Source organism: Maylandia zebra, linkage group LG20 (assembly GCF_041146795.1).
Source record: "Maylandia zebra isolate NMK-2024a linkage group LG20, Mzebra_GT3a, whole genome shotgun sequence".
NCBI lineage: Eukaryota > Metazoa > Chordata > Actinopteri > Cichliformes > Cichlidae > Maylandia > Maylandia zebra.
The window spans coordinates 29,236,970-29,261,408 of NC_135186.1; the positions used below are offsets into that span (position 1 = coordinate 29,236,970).

General features: G+C 39.6%; 1 protein-coding gene across 2 annotated transcripts; it reads right to left on the minus strand.

The window, feature by feature from the left end:
* Positions 1-24,439, minus strand: kdm5bb (lysine demethylase 5Bb). Of its 2 annotated transcripts, XM_004546423.3 has the most exons (28): positions 24,066-24,439; positions 22,745-22,822; positions 22,287-22,409; positions 21,798-21,968; positions 19,222-19,278; positions 17,854-18,003; positions 17,643-17,736; positions 17,199-17,320; positions 16,595-16,753; positions 14,276-14,395; positions 14,029-14,187; positions 13,721-13,902; positions 13,434-13,596; positions 13,184-13,303; positions 11,743-11,937; positions 11,287-11,468; positions 11,057-11,181; positions 7,969-8,119; positions 7,743-7,857; positions 6,834-7,189; positions 5,854-5,992; positions 4,757-4,936; positions 4,101-4,262; positions 3,227-3,712; positions 2,632-2,716; positions 2,329-2,537; positions 1,993-2,247; positions 1-919 (listed from the first exon to the last, which is right to left on the minus strand). In XM_004546423.3, the coding sequence occupies exons 1-28, from the start codon at positions 24,216-24,218 to the stop codon at positions 782-784; spliced, it is 4,629 nt and encodes a 1,542-aa protein (XP_004546480.3). In that variant the 5' UTR covers positions 24,219-24,439; the 3' UTR covers positions 1-781. The 2 variants fall into 2 exon arrangements, with proteins under 2 accessions (XP_004546480.3, XP_012773264.3); XM_012917810.3 differs by lacking the exon at positions 19,222-19,278.

Genomic DNA, 24,439 nt, shown 5'->3' on the forward strand with positions numbered 1-24,439 from the left:
TCCATAGAACAAAAGGGCTTTATTCCACAATATAAACTTGTAACATCTTCAGCTACTCCAGGTCCTTCCTGCTGTTTCCCGTGATGGGTTACAAGGCGAGGATCTGCCCAGCCAGCAGCCTCTTTTTCCTTTGGCGTGCCGCAGTGTTTCTCCGTAACCCAGACACGTAACCCAGTAGCTTTCTGTACATCACACCATCATCGCTAAAACACAACTCAGCCGAGATCAAAGCCATTTAAGTCGATTCAGACAAAAATTATTGCTCAGATAAATAAAACTATTCTACAAAACAAAAAATGGGAATAATTATATTAAGATGCATGTACTAAACACTGGATTTCAAAGAAAAAAAAAGTCATTTTTTGGGGGGTGAAAACCTCGACTTCTGTCCCCTTAGCTCTGGTTTAACATGCAAGAAAGTTTTAAAGAAGATAATATTAACCCTTGATTAATTCTCTTTACCGGGGGGGAGGGGGGTTCATGGTGTAAGACTCCTTTGCGTCGATGTAACGGGATGCCATGCAGCAGACTTCACATCCTGTGTTTTTCTTTTTTTCATTTAGACAACCACAAACAATTCATAAGAAGGAGGAAATATATATAATATATATATGTAAAAATACAAAAAAATAACTAAACATTATAGTTCTGGACAACATGTCAAAGAGGAGATAGCACCGTTGTTACAAAAGGGTTAGACAGACGGGACGAGGGGGTGAAGAGGGGTACGGGGTCAGTGACCCTCCAGACTGAAGACACGCCTCCCTTCAGAATGACATCTTTACTTTCTTACGCGCCCGTCGTTCAGTGTACACGTGACGCAAATGTAGTCCTCCTTCTCGGCCATTTCTGCCGTAACGCCGACGCACACTTGGTGAAACCACTGATTGCAGCTGCCGTCACACTGGACCCAATTCACCTGCAGAAACACACAAGTCAGTCAACATCACAGCTAAACAACAGGTCTACACTTCCAAAAGCTATATGCTCCACAATGTTCACCAACACCACCTGTGTTTTCATGGAGAGCAGCAAAACAATTTACAAGCTCGACCAAACAAGGTACCACCTATGCCATCAATGGAAAAAATCGAATAAAGATTTAGAGTTAGTCTGCAGTCGGATATTCATTGAAAAATTCAGTTAATCCGGAGGAAAGTTTTAGTTTGCGTTTATCCTGAAAAAATTCCCCTCCGTCCTGTTTATGATAGACCTGTCACACATATTCAATCAAGGGATCAACAGGAGAATCTAACATATATTTAAAGTTAAATGTGTCCTCCAAGAGATGATGGCTATGTTCTACTTCATGATGTTGTTGTTATTTAGTTTGTTTGTCTTATAAAATTGGAAATCCTTCAAACTCAAAGTCACGGGAACAGCATAGCTGGAGGGGGAGGATAGTTTCCACCATCATTACACCACCTCCCTGTGTTTTTTATAACTCATCCACCTGGAAACTGGAGTTTGAGGTTTGGCCAGTTTGACTGACAGATGTCCCGACACAGCTTTAGCTGATCAACCCTCCTCGGGCTCGACTCTGCTAATTTGAATGCCTGACTTGAATATCTCCGCTGTGGGGGGTGCCTTTTTTTTTGTTGATCTGACTAATATTAATGCCTGCTGTGAGGTACAGACCCCCTCAGAAGTCTGTGACGTTGTTAAGGGGTCACTTTTGGCTCCAAAAATCTCACCCATAACCCGCCAACACATTTATGTGAAGGCTTTATGTTAATAAAATGAAATATTAAAATGTCATTCACCAGAAACCTACAGCACAGAGTTTTTGCACAGGTTTGTCTGGGAGCGCTGGTGTTTGCTGTTCACGATCAATTCTTTAGATAAAAATAAAGATTACAGCTCGTCTTGTTTTTGAAGCAGCAGTTTCCTGACCGGAGATGAGGTCCTCATATGGAAGACAGTAAAGTAACCTTAGCCTGTCCTCTGCAGACTAAATCCATTTATGTGGCTCCTGTCAGAGGTCTTTCTCACCTCATCTCCCTCTGGCAGCTGACACCTCTCTGCTGGACACACAGCCATTTCCTCATCAGAGTCGTCAGACTGGGAGAAGTTGGAGCGCGGGGAGGACGAGGTCGAGGTTTGCCTGCGCTGTGGATTCTTTTTATTCATCTTTTGTCTCTTGTGAGAGTGCTTTTTGTCCTTCGCTCTGCGCTCTCCATCTGAGCTGTCTCTCTCCAGATGCCGCTTCACCTTCTTTTCTGAGCTGCTTGCACCTTTGGCACCATCCTGAAAATAAAATCAGCACGATGAAACTGGCGCTGCAGTGTTCAGGATGTGAAATGGTTCCTTTATTGGTTTGGCTTGTACCTGGTTCAGTGGCAGATTTGTTCCCTGAGAGTTAAACTGCATGTGTTTCTCACAGTCTGTGGGCTCCTCCTGTGGTGGTGACATGCATGGGTTTGTTTGCTGGCTGCTGGCTCTGTCCAATAAGACAAGGTAGAGGCTCTGCACCTCTGGCAAAGACACCTGCAGAAGGAGCCCCTCCACCATCAGCTCTTCCAGGTCCCGACTCAAACCTGCAACATAAACACGCAAAATCTAAAATGTGACAATCTGAAACGACAGAAAAACTGCGAGTCATGTCTTCATGAAGTGGCTCAGGACACTGACCGTGCAGCGGTATGCATCTCTGCTCGGTGTAGAAGACGGTCTGAGCATGGCTTGTCCTATTCCACTCTGGAGTCAAACAAGGAGCCTGTATCAAAACCATCAAACTCCGATGTTAACACACGCAGGTAGGTGATAATAAAAACAACTCTTTAAGCTTTAAAGAGGGCTGGAACTGAGCTCTACATATGAATCAGATTTGTGTCATTTCTGCAGCTTCTAAGACACCTATCATCTTTTTATTACATCTCACAGCACCCTTTAATGGTGCATTTCTCCTCCTTCATTATTTTATTTTATTTTTTTACACCTGCCAGATGATTTATACTAATATACTAATATATCTCCTTCTGTTAGCTCCTTCTGTTTTGTACGAAATGCTTGGAAAAGCTGTAAAAACCTGATCCTGAACCAAAATCTTAAAATGGTTTTGTAAGGGAACTGGTTTATTGTGTCATGTGGAGAAAATCTAACTCTCTGTTGCAGACGTACATTTTCATTTAGCAGAGTTGGGGAGAGAATTGTTCCCCATCATTACCAATTAACATTTGCAAAAAATTAACTGCTTAAAAAGTGGCACAAAGAGATGAGGAGTGACCTGAGTGTTGCTCTGAGGGTTGTCACTGCCTGAAACCCAGCGGGTGAGAGTGGGAGGAGTTCCTGGCCTCTCTTCGAGTTCTGGTAGGTTACATGCCTGTGAAACCTCCTGCGCTCGCTGCTGCCAGTTTACTGTCCTCTCCATCAGATAGTGCAGTGCATCACCCTCCGGAAGGCGCACCCCGATGTGCCGCAGTGATGCCAGCAGAGAGAGGACTTTGCTCAAGGGGGGCTTTTCTGACCGCTGGCACTGCGGACAAAGCCATGGCTGTGTTTTGCAGGGATCTGACGGGTCTCTGACGCACACGCTGTGGAAGGCATCCCTGCAGAGTTCGCACTGTAGCATCGCACCCATGGGCGCCCTCTGACAGAAACACACCCTCAGGTCCATGCAGTCTGCCGTGGGAAGGAGCTTTGACTCATTTGCTGCCCTGAGATTAGAGAAAGCCTCCATCTCCCTCACCCACAGCTCCTCAAGAGTTGCCATCTGTTGAATAAAACATACTCAGTATTTTTCCTGATGAATTTCAGCAGTCAGATCTCTACCGCAGTGATTAAGCAAATAATTACTGTGTTATCATAATATTACAGCGAATGTTTGAATAAAAGTTAGTTTTTTTCTTAAATTGACTGTTATCACCCTGTTCAGCATTGTGCCCCTTATCAAGTTTGACTGCTCAACACACATCCCAAGCACCCTTCTATATGCAGTTAAGCTTTTCCTGCAACAACCTGAAAAGACAAGACTTTCCTTCCGCTCAAAACTACTTCTCGTCATCAGGATCTGACCACCAAAACGTCAAAATCAGGTAACTCAGCAAACTTTATTCTTTTGAAGCACACGTGTCTCAGGGAATAGCTCTTTGAATACTTACTGCAGAGGTAGAATCCGTGGTCTCTGAAAGCGCTTTTTCCACATCGCTGAGCGTATTGAACCTCGAAGTTTTCTTTTTGTTACTTTTAGGTGATTCCTTTCCTTTCTTTGCCTTCCTCTTTGGAGAACCGACGTTTCCAACTTCACATCGGGGACAAAGAACCTGCAGAGAACAAAAGCCCTGTGAGTCTCCTGGACTAACAGGACCTAAAACTAACAACCTCTGCCTTTGACACAGGGATTTTATCTGCACCGAGCCTTAAAATAAAGGAAATTGTGCTCCTGTTTACACTTAACCCTGCATGTTATTATTGTGCCAGACACTACAACGAAGCCTGAATTTGATGGAAATAAATGATTTTCACGTAGAAGTTTGGCAATAGTTTTGGTGACTAACTGTTTTGTCTAATACAGTTTATTGGGTAAGATCCCATAAAAAACATCTTCAAATGTTTTCTTTGTTTCCAGAGAATCCAATACAGTATACATAAACAGTATTCAAATTCATTAAACACAAGCTCAACTCTCTCCACACAAAGAGAAGTAGAAACAGGAAGGATCGGACAAGTCAAACATTTTCTGCCTGCCAGGTTTTAACCTCAGCAGATAATATTTCAAAATGTCCTAAAAATCCTTTTAAATCTAATTTAATTTTACCTCCAGCAAGGTGAGGCTTGAGTCTTTCTGAAGGAAAGTTGCTGCTGCTGATTCTTTCCATTCCTGCACTTGTGCCATGAGAGACTCCAGCCTGTCTAAAGGCTCCAGGTGGACTTGAATGGCTTGTCCTCGTAGCACCATGTCAGAGAGGGTGTCCACCATCGGGATGCAGCCGCTGACCTGAATCAAGAAGATTATTTTAGTGTAACACGCTTTTTTTGCCCCACTGATACCCTGAACCAGCTGACCAGTTATGTTGGCCTCGTTTACATTTTACTGGTCCTTAAAAAAACAACTAATAATTTTCATTAAGTTATATACTACTGAATAGCTTAATAGTTATAATAACACAAAGAATTAATTATTCTAAAAATATTCTGAAGAATAATTAAAAACTAAAGCCTTCAAATAAAGGAAGTTGTGCTCCTGTTTACACTCAACCCTGCATGTTATTATTGTGCCAGACACTGAAAGGCACGGCAAAACATACAATACGTAAGCCAGCACTTTTTTTCAGTATGCTATATAGTTGCTGTATAAAATAAATCAGCAGAGGATGGGATCAGGCAAAAAGATACAATACATGAGTCGTTTTGGACTTTTCCACTCAGAGATTTCGATTGTAGTTACAGTAATTGTTGACTTTTTTTTCCCCCTGTTTTCGCTGCACCGCCTCTTTCCTCTCACTGCGTGTGTGGGTCAGAGTGGAGAGGCTCCAGCCTCAAAATAACTACGACAGCGTCACCTTCACTGCTGCTGTGAAACACGGAGGCTGAATCTAAAAATAGTTTTTACTCACACACCCCTTCACACTTTTTACACCCCAGACGCCTCTATTTTTGGTCACAAATGTGAGTGACACAGTTTCACTGCCTTCCTGCTGTCTTTTATACGCCTCTAAGAACAGCCTCTTTGTTGCAGTAACCTCACGCACTTCCTTTAAACTGGCAATAAGTTACTAACAAGTTTTCATGACAGGAGAACTCTCAATCGTTATAAACACCATCACAATTGTTTTTAAGTCACACCCTATCAAAATAACATATAATAATATCATATTTCCTAATAGTCCAACCATTCTTAAAATTTCTGCTAACCTGAAGCTCCTCAGCTTCTTGTAGCCACTCTTGGGCTTTTCTGATGGTGTCTTTCAGGAGAAGGCAGTTTGGGAGGTAGGCAGGGATGCTAGATGCCTTCTCAGAAGCAGCACTAAGGGTCTCTATGGAGTGTGGTGGTCTGGTGGGTAGAAAAACACAAATGACGCACCATAGGTTGTAAACATTGGCACAATATTTGCATCAGGTCCATGTTATCTATATTATCCATACCAAGAAATGCCATGACACTTCGTTCACAAGCTTTCTAAATATTTATTTTACCACAAACACTTTCAAAAATGTTCTGTACATACATGTTTTATTGCATAAAATTGCATAAAACATAAAGCTTATGTTATTTTGAAAACCAAACTTATTTACATTAAATAATATTTTAATTGTCAAACATCTGAAATATTTTTCATACACTATCTCAAATTCTGTGAAAACCCCAAATTCAAAGCTGCAGTGGACTAAGCATGATGAGGAAACACAAAACTTTTTTTAAAAATACTGATATTTAAGTCCTGATTGGAGATTAGTTTGCCTGATAATGGTGAGAGTAAATGCGCATTCCTGACAGCCATGCCATTAAAAGCTTCTGAAAAGCACTAATGACAGTTAATACTGGACAGCACTGAGTACCAATGGAATGAGGGCAGAACTAAACATGATGCTCACTTTTTGTTGGTCTTGTTGAATATTCTAGCAGCAGCATTTTGCACTAGCTGTAATTAAAATGAAGCAAAATCAGGAGCACTGACGTAATATTACATTATTCAGTTACAATCAGTGCAAATACCTGGACACAGAGTTAAAGCTAAGAAGCAGAATAACATCTTAGAAATCATCTGGTTTTCTTTTGGATTAAACTCAGAGCATGACAAGCTACCATAATATGTCCTTGTTGCTGTTTTGGAAGCTCCTATCCTGTGGCTATGATGCAAACTTTATCATGGACTAATCGGTGCTGCCCTCACCTGGCTTTAAGAAGACTGCTCGCCTTGTCCTCCCAGTGCTCAGACATAGTGAGCTGCTCTTGAAGTCGTGCCATGGCTTTCTCCACTGACGGATGAGGTGCTAATCCGACTCCCTGGTCGATGAGCCTCCTCATGGTCTCCAGAGTCAGGGTAGCAGGCTGAGCGCTGGCCTGTTGCACCCCCTCCAGCCATCGTGCTTGCTCCAGCCTCACTCTCAGACGCGGCAGCTCAGGCAGGTCCACGTCGAAGTCGAAGCTGACGTCCAAAAGGCTCTGGATCTCAGCAACACTGGGAAGTTCATCTGCCAGGACCTTCTCGCTGTGCTGCTGGAAGTCTTCAATGCGATTTAAGAGTTCCTGAAGATGGAAAATACAAGAAGTTGAAAAATGTCTTCAAATCAGATCAAGTAGTGCATTTTTATTTATTTAACAGGGAAAGTGCATGTTAGTGGACATTGACGTAAAAAATAAGACGTAAACGTGTAAGATTGTAAGAAAACCACTAATTTACATCTGTAGTCCTCAAGCAGGTCACATCAAACTATGCAATACAGAAAAGACATGTAACGCAAAACACATAAAAACACACAAATAAAAACAATACATCACATAAAGTTCAGAAAAAACTGATCACAGATCTAACATGTTACGCAGAGGTCTACTTTATTGTCATTAATAAGCTATTCCAACATTTACCTCCCTTCACTGACACCACACTTTGTGGTTCACCTGTGAGGCATAAAACTGTCTCATTTAGCAGTGGCCTTAGTGCCAATCACACTGCCATATTTTTAAATACAAGCAACGCAGGACAGAAACTGCACAAATAACAAAAGCTGCACAATGTGACTTAAAATTAAAGAAATGAAATTTTACTTTGGTAAAAGCAAATTTCTTCTCCTCAGTTTACCTTCAACAGGGGCGCCTGAGGGAGACTGCAGGAGAGGTTATACAGCTGCCGCACAAATGAACTCAGCTCCTCCACAGTCAGCTGGCTCCGTGACTTCCCACTTCCACACCGATACCTGTGTCCATGAGTGAAGAAATCACCCTCATTAAGGCGCCATTACTATTCAACAAGAAGAATGTGTGAGAAGTAATGCATAAGCCTGGGTGACATCGCATATTAATGTTACCTGGTCTGCTTCTTGCCATTCAACAGCTGCTGTGCCACAGACGCGCACTTCTCAGCATCTTGTGTGACCAAACGAAGCCGACGCAGCAGGTCGTTGTCAGGGAACAGCTTGGAGTCTGACTCAGCAAGGAGGGTGCGAAAGACTGGCAGGCCTGAGGAGACAAGAGCAGCTTAATCATAGTCTAACACATTTGCAGCTTAAATAACCCAACATGTTGCTGAGCAACTGATGACTTACTGCAGCAACCTCTTTTTTATTGTTTTTGCTGAACATGGCACTGGCGCTGCAAAGAGTAATAAATACTTTTATCTTATAACTTACACCACTATTGACTTAACTGAGTCTTAGGTTAATTGCTTCCAGGAGCTCTTTGAGGAATTACTTTGCTGACAGTGACAATGGAGCGGAGTCATTGGTAGAAGGATTTTAGGATTTCATTTCTTTATTGACTTTATATAGAATCACTTAGTCCAACAGCTCATTATGATTATTGAGTGTGATTCTAATATCTTCTAATCTAATATCAAAAACAGGAACAAAACTCGGGGTACTTCTTTTTGTGTGTTATGTTATACTGGCCCGGGTCTGGACTGCGATTAGGCACTCACGATATAACAGTGATATGTGCTTTGTGTAGCATGAATGACTGGTTAAAAGGTTGGGGCAAGCTAGAACAGGAACTCAGCAAAGAGGAAGAAAGGTGAACAAAAGCACCATGAAAGGCAAAAACAAAGGTGGCAGTGAAGCATTTTCATTGTTTTTAGCATATTGACTCACTTCATCATATACAAGTTCTTTGCCTGTTGTGACTTTTGTGTTCTCTGTCCCAAGGGTTTAACTAAAGGACTTATAGCAGCGCAAACAAGCTGCCCCAGAATGAAAGTAAATACCTCTAACACCTGATCCTAGGTCTGCAAACCACTGTATGCACAGGGGACGCCACTAAAGCTCACCTGGTTGAGCTGTAACACATGTCTTGTGTCTTTACTGTGTTGGGTTGTTTTCAGTGTGTCAGCCCCCCCCCTCACTGTCTTCCCACTACTGTGTACTCTATACTGGACCATCCAATAAAGGCCAAAAACATTCTGAATGCACAGACACTCACACAGGAAATGCTGACCTTGACTCTGAGCTCGAAACACATTATTTCTAATCGCAGTGCAGCTGCAGAGCAACTTAATATTAGAGCAATATATGCAGTGATGACTCCCCACTTGGCCAATAGAAAGGGGGCTGTCAATGTCCAACATCATTCATTCAAGATGTCTCGCCCAGTGTGTGTTTTAACAGTGTGTGCAAACACAGCTTTGTTAGTCAAAATGCAAACGCAGTGGCACACGTTTGTTTTGAGCTTTCTGAAACCAGAAGTGAGCATATTTGGATGAGCAACTGTACGACTGCAATGCACAAACTCAGATATCTTCCAATTGGTACTAAGTAACAGACTAATAAAGTAGTTGGACAAATTTCTATTTACCTGATTAAAATGCTTCAAAAGACACAAACGGCAGTTTTGTTCAGTGACTCCATTTAGCACAGGTGGACTCTAGCAGACTTCAGTTGGCTACAGCTGCCTGGTACACCTACTCAAAACTTCATCTACCAACAGTTTTTAATCACTGGAGAATCCCAAACAGACAATCCCAAACAATTTCCAAACAATTATTTTTTTAAAAAGCTGTAAACATTTATTTTAATTTTTAAGTCTTTTCATTGGTCCTTTTAATGTGGGAGTTTTGGGGGATTGGGGGCAGTTTTGGCTCTTATGCACTGGCTTCTTTTTTCAGCCCTGCAGGTTACCACTTTGATTTGCTACATGTTTCTCCTATTAAAGCGTCTTAATTAAGATAACGAGAAAAAGCCGTAGAGCTGTCATTTGCAAGTTTTGTAAACTATTTTTGCTCTGCTGTCTATAGCTCCCAAGAACAGTGTGACAGCCTCTTCAGTAAACGAAATTTAATTAAACTAGTGGCACTTTTAAAAATAAACGTCAAACAGTTAACACCATGCTGAGGAGTCTAAACAGGAGGTCGATTACACTTCCTACAGAGTGACACTTTTCCCAGTTTGAGCCTAAAATACATGGAGAGGAGGGATGCTGAGGCAGGCAGATGAAGAGGGGATCCTGCTGCTGTGCCATAATAAACAAGAACACCAAACTCACAGTACGCAGACTGCAGCTGGTGGTGGACGCGTCACACATGACAAACTGTGCAGTTTGTCAAGTGTACAACAGCTGTATTAATTTGATGAGTAGGAAATTTTACGATCTGAAACTGAGGTAGTTAATAAGGTTTGGATACATGTTTGAGTAAAATGAATGGATTTCTCACATCTACTCAGGAAAGCTGACAATCTTCTACTAACAAGGTTTTCATCAGTGCTCTACTTTCTGAGATAAAAGACGAGCAAAATTATATTACTGACTATTTACAGATTGGCAGGCAAAGCAATCCTTTTTAATACGAGTCTTAAACATACATCCATCAACTTTTTTACAATCTTTGCTGGCTTGTTTTCAGCTCAGCACCTGCCCTGTTTTGGTGTAGATGTGTATTTTTCTACTTTTGCAAAACATAGTAGCTACAGAATAAATGAAACCGTCTGCATTTACATGGGCTGTCCATAAACTTCACTTTAACTGTGCCATCGTCTCTTCCAGCAGGTATGAAATCTCCTTGCCAAATGATGACTTGTTTGCTAAACTGAACATAGTGCTTTTGTTTTGGGCTGTAATGATCCATAGCTGTGGCCAGATAACTGAAACGGTTGATGCTAGAATAACCACATTAAATGTGGAAATGGAAAAAGAAAAAGGAGGAGGATGGTAGAGGTGGCTAAAAAGATGATAGAAAGCGAGATTCAGATGCTATTATTACTGCTTACTCAGTCGAGTATAAGCTAATGTTTTAAAATGGAAAGTAGTGCAGTCTTTATTACAGCACCATGGAAGGAGGTTGTCTACTGCAACTTCAAAACATTGGTTTTAAATTTGAATATAGTTTCATTTTCTGAAATTAGGTGCAAGGAAACACTGGTTATTTTACTTAAACACGTGAAACCATCTGTTTGGTCCTTTGCTGCTTACCTTTCTTTTTTTCGAGTTTGGCCTCTAGAGTCTCTGTTACACGGGAGGCCCATTCATCATACAGCTCAGATCGCTGCTTCACAGAATTCATCATCAAAACCAGGTCGTCCAGTGTGTATCTGTAACTGTAGCAGCAAAGCAAAACGATTGATTTTTTTAATAAGATGCACAAATCAGAAGAACCACAGTTTTCTGTAGTTTAATACTAAAAAATAATCAGTGGGACTTACTTCACTGTGTAGTTGGTGACGGGGCAGGAGCAGAGGTTGTTGATGTGGTACAGACAGACCAATACTCCGGGGGTACAGGGACAGGTGATGGCAGACAGGTAGCAGGTAGTCTTGCACTTGAAACATTGCCGCTCGTCATCCTGGAGGTGATCGTACTTTGCCTCCTGGTGGTGCATCGCTCCCTGAAGGTGTGAGATACCAACAAATGCATTAGGTGATGCAGTGTGTGTTTAAACACAACACCTCTTTGCACTTTTTTTAAACATGTATGCTACTTTCACAGCTGGCCAATAAAGCTTAGTGGCACATTTTTACACATTTCTGCGAGGCCAAAACAAAAAAGCAATTTTAAACTAGTGATATGAAAAATAAACCTGTATTTATTTATTAAAAAATAGTCTACACACTATGCAACTCTGTCATTATGTCTACACGAGTTGTTGAAAGATACTGTACCATTTTCTTCACTTTCTCTCTCAGCTCCTCCTCTTCTCGGATCATGGCGACCATGTCCTTGTGCACGGCTGAGGCCAGAACCACGCTGAGTGTATCTGCTTTTGTGGCCATGTTGCACACCATCTCATCATGCGAAAACACGTTGTACCGATGCAGCATGCGGTAGTGGTCAACACACTGTCTGCCAAGAGGCATCTGGTAGAAGAGAAAGGAGCAAAAGAAAGTTATGTGTGTAATTGGTGATGGAGCAATAGCAGAAGAGAAATTAGTCAGCAGTAGTTTTGAGTAAGTGTGTAAAGAAGAACAAAAAAATGTCAGCCTAATGTAAATATTTTCAGCTTTTCTTACTCTCCTGTGATACTAAAATGAATTTATTTCAACTTGTGGCTACTTTACAAAAGAAAACTAATTTTAAAAAAGCAACATGATCTTTTTTGGGTGAACAGATATAATATAATTTACTTTTAATATAAACTGCCGCTCCACATTTCTCTCCAGTTCATAGTAACAGCCTTTGCATAACACTATGAAAATACTGGAGGTAATCTAAATACTGATGCATGACCCGATAAAGCAGCTTAAGCTTTATTTATAGTCCTGCACTGAATCCCAAAGAGCCTGTGGCATAGGCTGTTGTTGGTATTTGTGTCTGCTTTTCTCTGCCCTCAGCATGATTTTTTTTCTACCTGCTTCATGGGAAAATTTCTCACAGAGACTTGAACTAAAGCTACTAAAAGTCTTCTCTGCACATTGCGCTGGTGTTCGTGGACTCTACAGCCATCACTGGTGCTTCATTCTCTCTTGCGATTGTCTTTCTTTCTCCTGCATGCTATCATGCCACACAGCCTTCTAGATAGTTTACATATTCTCTAATTCTGTGAGAACTCACTTTACTGAGAGGAAATCCCACAATATGTGATCCTTCTGCACCTATTGCTAACAGGTGCCATTGAATACCATCATGAAGGATTCTACTGTGTTTGTTTGAATTTAGAAACACACCAGTGCTCCTAGTACCATTTTACAGTTTCACCATCGGTGTTTTAACCTGTTAAAGGGATGGGCAGCTTTCAGATTTCACACATTCAGTTAACATGACCTCTGTTTTTATAAGACTTAAAGCAGTTGTTATAACAGTGGTTAAAAATGTGTGTTGCTGTGATGCGTAAATACTTTTCTGGGAAGCTGCAGATCAGGTAAAGTGTAGATTTTATACAGAACTATAAATCAAGCTGTAAAGCAGTACTACTAAAATAAGCTGGCATTTTTTTTGTACTCAATCAATGAAAATCTTTCATACTAAAAATAAAAAAAATGACCTTGTTATTCATTCACATCTTCTACTTTCACATAAAATTATATTAGAAAAAGTGTTTTAAATACTTTTTCCAAACAAAAAAGAGATGCTGTTTAGAACAGCGAAAATAAAGGGATTAAATACCCAGTCCACTGTGCAGAAGTTGACCGCCTCAGCGAAGTTGAAGCCCTGATTGAAGCCACTGTGATAAGCTCTAGGAAATGTGATGACAAACTCACCAGCACACTGGTTTGTTCTGTAAATCTGAAGCAAAGTGGAGAGCAGAGAAAATCCTGTGAGAAATATTCAAGTTTTATCTGTATATCCACTTCATAACAGACACTGACTACATATACAGATGTAGACTACACAGGATGTGAAAAAGACTACGAACTGGGACTCCATAGTCCATCAGGGTGTTGGGGTTCATGATAGTGACCAGCTGGTGGAGCAGGTCAGGTTGAGACTCAAAAAGCTCTGGGGCCAGTTTCTTCATAACGTCCTCCAGCTGCTCGGCAGCAAAACCAGGAGCACCATACCAGGTTTTGGGTTCCCCCCTTGAAATGAATAAAATAGAAAAGACTTCACTCCTGCTGGCCAAAAGTGAGGTGCAAATAAAATGTATTTGATTTTAGGAGCTCAAGCAATAATAAACCTATACAAGAAACTTTTTTTGTATACCAGTGCAGGTAATTGATGGAGTAGCTCCAGTGATCCTCGATGTGCCAGCAGAAAGAGGAGAAGCACATGCCAACATAAAGCCACGGCAGCGTCATCCCACAGATGTCAGCTGTTACATGAGTCAGTACAGACGGGTTCATCATCGCCAGGTTGTTGAGGTTCCAGCCACATTTGAGGTATTTCTGCGTGGGGAACGGCATACCCAGGTCAATAGCAGGAATTACAGTGCAATGCTTGTACTTCTTAGTTTACAAAACATGATTCAACAGATGTATGCAAGGTTTTATATTGCTTATTTAGACATTTACCTCATCTGCTGGAGAAACCTTAAATTTTCCATTTGGAATAGGGAATCCACTCCCAAACTCCTTCGAGGCGATATCTGCTCCATACTCTACAGTAACGTCCTCATCAATGGCTCCAACCAAACGCCAAAACTCTTTCTCTACCAGCTCTGTGGGCACCATCTGTAACAAAGAAGTGAGAGGTAATTGAATTTAAAATACTCAGACTGACATAGAGCAGTATGTTTATGTTTGGACCATATCTACTTACATGAACTGGCATGTTGAAGTAATCAGATTTAAAGGCATCTGCCATTTGGCCAAATGCACGCAGGGAATAGTCTCTGTATGCCTGTTCAAACCCGAACGCCTCATGAGGCTTGTTGCATTCCTGTGGGCAAATTTAAAAAAGCCTTTCAAAGATATTGACACGGTTAGCTTTTGTGTGTGTGGTTTTTAATTTATACACAATTATTTATGGAATTATGATGCCAAAAACCTATTCTATAACTACATAATTAAAAACATATAGGTAAAAATCTGAGAATTCTGAAATTGAATCTGTGGGAGAATGAATGAACTTCCAGGAGGTAAAAAAACGATCTTGGAGAAAAAGTGAGCAAACCTTTTAAAGCATTTTTTTTTAAAAGCAGTTCTCTTTCAAACCTCACTCGGTATCTCACTATTGAAAGTGGCCTCTGGCATGACCAATCAAGCAAGCTCCACTATTACCATGTCTGTCCAAAAACGACTAATTACGTCAACAACACAGGGTCCCCGAAACCCTTAGATCAATAGTGTTGGAGCCTGAACATAGAAGCCTGTCTCCTAGAGTCTGCAGTCTAGAGAGCCAAATTGGCAGCTTCAAAGACTCAGAACTTTCAGCAACAGTAGAGGAAAGTGAAAGCTGCAGATGAGCAATGGGGCACAGGTGGAAGCATCCCCACTTGGTTTCAGATTTGATATTTCACTCAGTGGTAAAGGGATTCAAGGGTGGCACTCAGGTTGCAGACTGTTATAATGCCAACACCTGAGGAGATCGATCTCCAACCTTCAGCACATACACATCTTAAAAGCCATTTCCAACTTGATTGGGTGTTTTATTATTTTAATTTTCCTCTTGCTCTGACATTTTGACAAACTTCACACTACACTTACAACTTACACCTGGAGAGATGATGCGACCATGAACAGTCTAGGCCAGATTTAAACAGCCATTAACTTCAAAGGCAACAAAACATTGGAGTAACTGCAATTTAGAGGTACTGTCACCTGTACGTTATCACTGAAACTCACTTACTATGTACACTGCTGCAGCTGTTATATATCTAAAACTCAAACTAAACACCATTTTATATCAGTGAAGCAGCAGGTTATATGAGTCAGCCCCCAGCAGAGCATCCTGCCTGAGGTCTCCTCTGAGTATCAGATGCTTAATGGTGTAAGCAGTGTTTCAAAATTAGATAACAAAGAATTAAAAATATTTTTTATATTTCTTTGGCACCCCTCTGGTGGCCTGTGGTAAAAGCCAGCCCTGCCTCCTAAAGGTGTGACGTTCACACATGATTTCTTTTTCTGATTTCCACCCAGAAGACTGTTCAGTTCCACCATATTTTGGCTCTGATTTGGCATTAAAAATACATGGGTGTATTTAGAAGGGCCATACTAAAGTAAAGAGTGGCAAAGAGAAGTGAAATCAAATTATTCTGAGCTTTGCAGGTAGCAAAAGTCTGCCAGACATTAGAGCTGGCTCCCGGAAGGAGAACCTTTAAAACCGACCCTGGGAATACACTGGCTGCACCGGAGTTGTGTTCTTTTTGCGATTTGGCTATGGGAGCTGTTTGAGCCCACTCACTCCTTACATTGCTTAAACTAAGAGAAGTTATACAACTTTTTTGAGCTGTTAATTCTGCTATACAAGCCAGTAAAAGCCCAAAACAAAATACAAATGTAGAACTACGCATTTTAGTTCCCTTTTAATGTTAGCGTTAAGCTATACAGACTTTGAGTAACAGTTTAAGATAACCATACCTAAGAAACTTTCAATTGTAGTTACAGTATTAGTGTAGTTTTGTAACACATTTTCATTAGTGATGAGAGATTCTTGTATTTAGTGCAGTTACACTTGTTGCAGAACAAGTGACACTGATCTTACTTCTTATTTGTTGTACTGTAACCCAACCCAGTACTGTTTTTCTAAGCCAAACAAACAGATAGCAAAAGTGAAAGTAAACTACAGGATCACAGTCTTTACGTCACTGATAACATACCTGCTTATATGTTCTTTTAAAAACAAACACTATAAAACCTGGCAACAGCTTAAAAAACAAATACATTTACAATAAACAAAAGTAAACAATAATGTTTATAGATGGACTACACAGTATTTATGCACTACTTAGAAGCTTTATAAACATCCATTCCACCTTATAGATGTTATAGATGGTTTACAAAGAATTATTAAGTAATAATTAATATTATTTAGTATTTTTTCAATATTTGCTAACAGTGAAAAACTATTTAGCTCATTTTTCTATGTATTAACGATAGTAATTATAAAGTGTTACCAGACTGTGCTGTTTAATCTCACCTGAGCCAGACACTTGGGGCACCTCCAGTCTCCTCTGGGAACGTCGTGCAGAGGAGGGATCAAACAGAAGGTGTGGTAGCTGTCGTCACAGCCATCACACAGCAACAGGCGGTCTTCATCTCCCCCACTGCCACACACCAGACAAACAACCAGATCCACCTGGGCAATAACAACAGGAGCAGTTTGTAGTGAGACGAAAATAAACAGATAGAAATGAAAAACATTTTTTACATAGACTGAAATCTACCAGAACTCAGTATATTTATTACAAAAATGAAGAATTTTAACATGCATGTTAAAAATATACTTTGAAATGCTGTCAGTTTTAAAGGATCAGTTATGGTGCATGATATTTTAAACCTCATTTTTTCTCTTCTTACATTACTTCTGCCTTCTTTTCTTGTGCTATTGTATCTTTTAGTTTATGTAATTACATTCAGCATTAAAATGTCAAATTTTTTTTGTTATGTGTTATTTGTGCTCTTCAAAAAATGATACATATTTAATGGACAAAGGAAGCAACTTAGTCAAATGACAAAAACTTAGGGTGGATTTCTCATCATGTTGCATTAAACTAAAACACACTCTTTTGGTGTCTACTTACTGGACTTGGAGGAACTGGAGGCATGACTTTCTTATACCGTGACTTGGGAACTTTGTCAGCTTCAAATATTAGTTCCTTGGTTTCAACTGGTTCCTGTTTCACCAGAATTGGAATCTCTTTCTCTGCAAGGCCACAAGAAACGTTACTATGACCAAGAAGAGGATTATCCTTTACAGGAAATGTTTAAAAATACATGGACTCCATATTTGGTATTTTTAAGTTACTATAGAAATATTATTTTCTTGGCTAAAGGAGGATTTGTAACTACTGAATATATGTTTAATTACCATTCATTTCTGCTTATCGCTACTTAACACTCTTCTTACAACATTCATACATGTTTATTAATGCTTAATGATTCCAAACAAAGTGTGTTGAAGTGTTTGCATTAATGTTGTGAATATCAACAGAATAACTGTTTTCGCTCTGGGGTGTGGGTCTAACCTGGTTCTGTCTTGACAACAAAAGACCCCATCCTCCGCCTCAGGTTTGGCTTGCTATCACCGGGCTCACCTGGTTCAGTCTTCACACAGACAGCCTACAGACAAAGTGAGAACTGAAACGTCAAACTATGAGATTCTTCAAATAACTGTTGAATAGTGAAGCTTGTACTGATGGTTTCAGGGCAGTTTTAGTCAGGCTTTGTGGCTCCCACCTCACACTTCATGCGCTTGGCTCTGCGAGCACTTGGACAAGCATCAGGTATCTGGACAGGTGTCCTCTGAGCCTGGTCCTGCAGCTTCTGCTCCTTGATGTCTGTGCCCTCCTCTGCACTGTCGACCGGCTGGACAGGCTTCTGAACACACTGAAAGAGCCAGCGAGGGAGAACTATATCACAAAGGCTATTAGAAAGAACCTATGCGACTAACTGGAAATACCTGTATAATCAGATGCAGTAATCAGGAAGATATAAACTGACTGCCAGGTAGTACAGTACAGTTAACTACAACTAAAACTAAAAGTAAGAGTAGAAGAAATATTTTATTTAAATATTTAAATAAATAAACTGAAATTTAAAAAAGATTATAGACTAAAGGAAAAAATGGAAACTGCCTGAAACAAAATTAACTAAAATAAAAAAAAATAAAAATACATATAAGAATATAAAAAATATCATTTAGTCTTTCTCACTCTGATGAAGTTTGTTAACCACTGTCAGGCACTGGTGTAAAAGTTTAATAAGATAACTGGCGGAAAAAAGGTACATTTACTCTAGCATTTTTGTATTTTTTTTATTAAGCTTTATCTTGTTTAATTTTTGTATTCTTTTCTTTCTCTTTTCAGAGAAAGTTTATATTCTTTATACTGATGTTTATATTGTTTGAAAATATTTTGTTTTCATTAGATTCAGTGTTAGTTTTGATCTGTAAATTATAATCACATGTGTGGTACTTCTCACGGACGTGATTCAAGAAGTTCAGAGTATGACAATACAAACACAATATTTCACATCATGTACACATTCTTAGACAAACACATGCAATAAGGACTTAATAGTGTATCTGGTATTCAGAGTTATTTTAGTTTTGGTATTATAGTTTTAAGAGTGGATTTTATTGTTAAAATATCCAGATGTGGTTTACTTTTTTTTAAAGTTTGGTATCATTTGGTATTTAAGAGTGTTTATGGTGAAACAGTCAAAGAAGAAATGTCCATGAGGAGGATGTGGTTAGTTTGTCACCTCAAACAGGGAGCAAAGAAACATGCCAAATTAAACAGAAGGATGTGTGTGAGTTGAGACAGTTTGTGTGTGAAGGTAAGGTATCTCAGACTCTCAGGAGTTTGACTTTTTAGTTTAACTAATTACCAACAGCAGGTTATTGTGTGGATAACACATTACAACTGCAGAAAGTAGATCAAGGTGAAGATACCGTTAACTGACACTAAGATTAACTGTTTTATGAAGAGATTTAAATGTTGTCTGTAAATATAGCCCCACAACTTTATGCTGCCCAGCCACAGATAAACATGCATTTTGTTAGATGTGAGGCTGAGTAGCTTCTTAAACGTGACACAAACGTACTTCTTGAAGTTCAGGATCAGCCTCCAAAAGCATCAGTTTGGAAGCTGGATCTGGTGCCTAAGGCAGGAGAGAGCTTTGGTGATTACAGAGTTTAAAGTGACCTGTGTAAGAGGTCACAAATGACCAATTAAATTATCTCTCTTGCAAAATCTCATGAAAAATTAGAGCCAAAATAAATAAAAGAGACACAAGATGATAAATTCAAACTCAATATATCAGTAAGAAAACAGAGCTAACTTAAAAATACTGCAAAAATCAGACAGCTCTTAAAAACACAAAACATACAACCCAACATGGAACAAACGATCCTAATAATGCATTTGTTTAATCTTGCTCCTTCCATATTACATTCAACTTGCATTCAACAACATTTAGCTTCAATGGAAACATTGAACTATAAATCATTTTCATTTGCAGAAGAAATGAGAAATACCAGTTCAGTGGTTATTTCCTGCTTTTATTGTCCTACTTACGCTAATGCAAACGTGTACCACGCCTAAGTTTGTTTTCCAAACAGCCACCTGCTGTGTCCTAAACCATGTTCAAACTTCACCAGTTTTATTGTGACTTTGAATGAAGGCATACATTTGTTGATTTTACTGACTGAGCTCCTTCCTGTATTATATTTAGGTTTTGATCCACTGAGCTTCTCACTTTTATTTTCTATTTTCTATTTAACTGTACTCCTTTTGTGTACAGCTAAATATTTACCTTCCTAAGCTATTTTTTTTGATATTGTCTTCATTATACTGAGCTTGGTTGTTTTCCATGTTTTGGTTGCAGGAACTGTAGTGTCCCAACTAAATGTACCTTATCTTTGTTGTTCTCTATTCAGGTGTCAGTCTGTCACTGCTTGGTGGAAGGAAACTGGTCCAAAAAGCTGTGGTTTGGGCATTAATTGGCATATGCAAGCAAGACCACAAACTGCCTATAATGGCTTCCTCACATTGGCGGGCTGTTAAACTTGATTTTAAGATTTTATTGTTTGTTTTTGAGCAACTCAGGTTTCAGTATTGTGGCCAAGAAAATTTTGTCAAACACACTAATGGAGCCAGGAATGAACCAATCTTCTGGTTTAGTACATGACGTGCTCTACCTCCTGAGCCACAGCCACCCAGGAAGTGCAGCTATGAACCGTTATGAACTGTGGGAATTATTTAGGAAAACTGAACCATTTCTGTGGTTTAGCTCTTAAATGTTAGCGGTGGAGTCAACGTGTTTCAAACTGGGCTGGATAATCCAATCAGCATTCTGTGGATAATCCCTAGGGCTAACACTCACACACATTTTACAAACACATACATACATACATACATACATATACATAAACACACACACATATACATATATATATATATATATATATATATATATATATATATATATATATATATATATATATATGTGTATATGTGTATATGTGTATATATATACATATGTGTATATGTATATGTATATATATGTACGTGTATATGTATATATATGTACGTGTATATATATATATATATGTACGTGTATATATATATATATATATATATATATATATATACATATATATATATATATATATATATATATATATATATACATACATATATATATATATATATATATATATATATATATATATATATATATATATATATATATATATATATATATATATATATATATATATATATATATATATATATATAAATATATATATATATATATACAAAGGTTCAAGGTTCTTTATTTGTCACATGCATAGTTATACAAGTATAACACGCGAACACGTGAAACGTAGCCTGACACGCTCCTCGACATGTGCAAAAATTGGGGGGGGGGAGCTGTAGAGGAAGAACATTATATATATATATATATATATATAGAGTATACATTGGGTGAATGTGCAGTAGTAGCAGCAGCATATATACTATATATATATATATAGTAATAAGACTACTATATTACTAAGAATGTTTTTAATCATAAAAAATGATTTAATCAGTATATTACAACACAGTACTCCATGCTACATGTGCGCCTTTCACTCCTACACTGCTGAGGCTGTTAGTCTCTCTAAACTCAGCTGGGTATCGATGCTGCAGTACTCCCAAAATTAATGAAACAAGAAGAAATTTAAAAAAAAAAGAAGAAGAAGAAAACAACAAAAAGAGGATGGCAACCGTGACCCATCATCTTTATGGAAACTGCCAGATGATAATTGCTTTAGTCAACAAGATCAGAAAGAAACATTTGCTGTTAAAATGAAAGTTGAAAATGTATTCCACTAAACGACACGCAAGCTAATCTAAAGTCTCACTAAAGCTCCCGAATGTATGAAAAAGATCTGGCTGCTTTAATATCTGCTGCTTTAAAGCACTTACACTTTGTATTGGGATGGTTACTTTTTATTTTACAGTAAGGTACAGCACTGCATGTATACTTTGCATTAGCACAAGTCGAGCAATGAAAGTAGAAAACATCTCCTAAATGGGCATTTCTCATTATAGTTAGTGCACAGACCAGATGAGTCACACACTACTGGGAAAAAAGATATGTTGTCAGGCTGATGCATGGGTCTAACTCACCAGCAGGTTTGCTCCATTCTGAAACAGATTGTAGGGATAGAGGATTCGCTCGTAATGCCCTCGCAGGTGTGAGCCAACGGCTTTGCCAGGGGCAAAGCCCATGTGAAGCGCAATCTTGGTCCATCGCCTGTCCTGGCAGACGATGTCAAACCCGCCCTCCTCTGCTACCAGCTGAAGTGACACATAGTTTGTTATAAGAGTGGTTTAACTAGATTATTACACATAAATGGACAGTTCTTCCTGCATATAAAAAGGTTTTCATCTTCCACTAAAGGAAATTTCCAGGACTCTGATCTCTTAACAAGTACTTTTTGGTTTAATTTACTCAAATTTGAAATACATTTTTATTTATCAAATTGCCTCAAAAACAAGAGTCTTAACTAATCGTGTTTATGTGAGTAGTCACCCATCCAAAGGATGTTTTTTCACTCAGCTAAAACCCCTGGGTATTTGATTTAAAAATGATGTGCAGTGCAAGCAAATATCAACCTTATTTAGCTTATATAAATCCAAAATCTTCCTCTCCACATGAGGAATCTTCAGGCTACATCCCTGCAAGTCCCAAAATTTCGCAATCTGGTCCAAGAAGTTGAGTTTGACTCTGGTTTGTGCCTGAGAAAAGAGACAAGCAATGAAAAGTCAGCTAAAGACCAAGAACACCAAGAAGATTACTGAGCAAAACCAGAAAAAATGAATATTAGGTGCTGTTCTGCTGTTTTTGTAAAACATAAATAATTGCACTTTCAGTTTTAAATCCAGTAATCCTTTATTTTGTAACATTATTCCAAAGCAGTAATAACATTACTGGTCTTTGTTTCATTGTAGCCTCAGTGGGTTTACTGGCTACGTGAATGAGTTAAAAATAGAACCAACATTTCAGAGTACTGATCCACAGAAAGATAAACGAGTCAAATGAGGGCTGGTATGATCTGACTAGCAAAACTCACCTCCAGTTCATTGAGCCTTTGGATCCGAGGAACAAAGTGAAGCTTGTCGATATCGCAAGCAAATGGAGGCTGCCAACCCTAAACAGCAACAAAAATACAAGTGAAGGTCATTTAATTACGTAGTCTTCTTTGACTTTCATTTTTGCAATAGTATGCCATGTGACTGGGGCTACTGTTTTTTTTTTTTTAAAAGATTTTCCCAGTTGTGTTTGGACCCAAATTAGCCAAACTTTTTTTTCTTTTTAAACACTGGTGGCTTATCTAAAGTGAAATTAGCCAGGTAAAGAGGCATACGACTACATATTTGCAGGCTAGGCAAGGCCTGCTGATAGCTGAGAGAACAACAATCAATAAGCTCTTCAATACCACACACAAACTGGGCTATACAATGAAAACACCCATTCAACACCCATGCTGGGCCCCTAAAGTTCTTGTTTCAACTCTGAAGCCAACATCCCCCCCTCACCACTGGCACACAAAATGGCCAGATGGAAGACTCACTCACCAGCACAGCTTACCACAAAGCCAACATGGAGGACAACACCCTACAACACAGGCATATACATGAAGAGTGGCTCACTCTTAACACACTCATATTCTTATAACATGCACGCCAGGGTGTAGGTCGCCGTAATATGGCGGATTTAACAATAACTTTTCAGAAAGAAAACCCAGTTGAGTCTTTGGCCCACAATGGGGTTCAATATCTGACACTTGGAAATGAAGAGTTAATCCTGGACTTGGCCAGGCGGAATAAAAACACCCAAAAAAGTGACGGGGCGCTCACTGGAGGGCGATGACCACTTCAGGATGCTCTTGAGAAAATAATCCCTAATTAATACCAACTTTAGGTATGCGAGGAAACTCGGGGACAAGCTGAGTAAAAGCATTGTCCCTCATATGATCACATCATGATCATCCTCTTCTTCTACGGAGCCTAATGGCTTCCGCATAGCCACCTATGTCAAAGCTGTGTGTTGAATTATGACAGGTTGAGCTGTTAGCCTGCGCTAGCCTAGCCAAGCAAAAGTGACTCAATGACTGAGACCATCGACGCTTTGTTGACACACGGCGAATCACGACTTTAACCCACTCAAAACACCGACAAGTCTACGAGGCTGCTGTCGGTCAAAAGCAGCGCGGCTACGTTGTAAATAGTCACGAATGAGAGGCAGCTAGCAGTGGCAGCACAAAGAATGAAACAACCGTTTATCCGCCATGTTGAGCAGTCCCTTTAAATCCCCAGCTCTCCGTCTTTAACGATGAACTAATTCAGCATCCGAGTCTCCTTAACGCTTTTTTCACCTTTAATGACACTCACCGGGGGCGGCCGCACTTTACAAATGCCCGTTTTTTCAGCGATGGGACGGATCTTATTGATGAAGGCGTACGGGTCTCGAAATTCTTCCCAGCTGGGCTCGAAGACCGGGCACTCCGGAGGAGGCTTGAACTCGTCCGGCCGAGGCAGGCTCATCGTTTCGGACGACCCGGTGGTAGCTCGGACAGGACAGGTCACCGTTCGAAGAATGCTTTTTCAATTTAATTAATTAATTTTTATTTCCTGTCTATTCACCACTAGAGTGGGTGGCAGCCAGTCGACATCAACATGAGAGGAGGCAGCTTACACACACACATACACACACTCAAATACACACATAACCTACACACTCTTCCACTTACACACACACACACACA

Excerpts from the sequence above, each read along its gene's own strand:
- kdm5bb (XM_004546423.3), bottom strand. The coding sequence starts at position 24,218 with ATGAGCCTGCCTCGGCCGGACGAGTTCAAGCCTCCTCCGGAGTGCCCG. Across the intron at positions 22,410-22,744 it reads AAAGGCTCAATGAACTGGAG|GCACAAACCAGAGTCAAACT; the intron begins GTGAGTTTTGCT and ends CTCTTTTCTCAG. Across the intron at positions 11,182-11,286 it reads GTCACCAACTACACAGTGAA|TTACAGATACACACTGGACG; the intron begins GTAAGTCCCACT and ends TTGCTGCTACAG.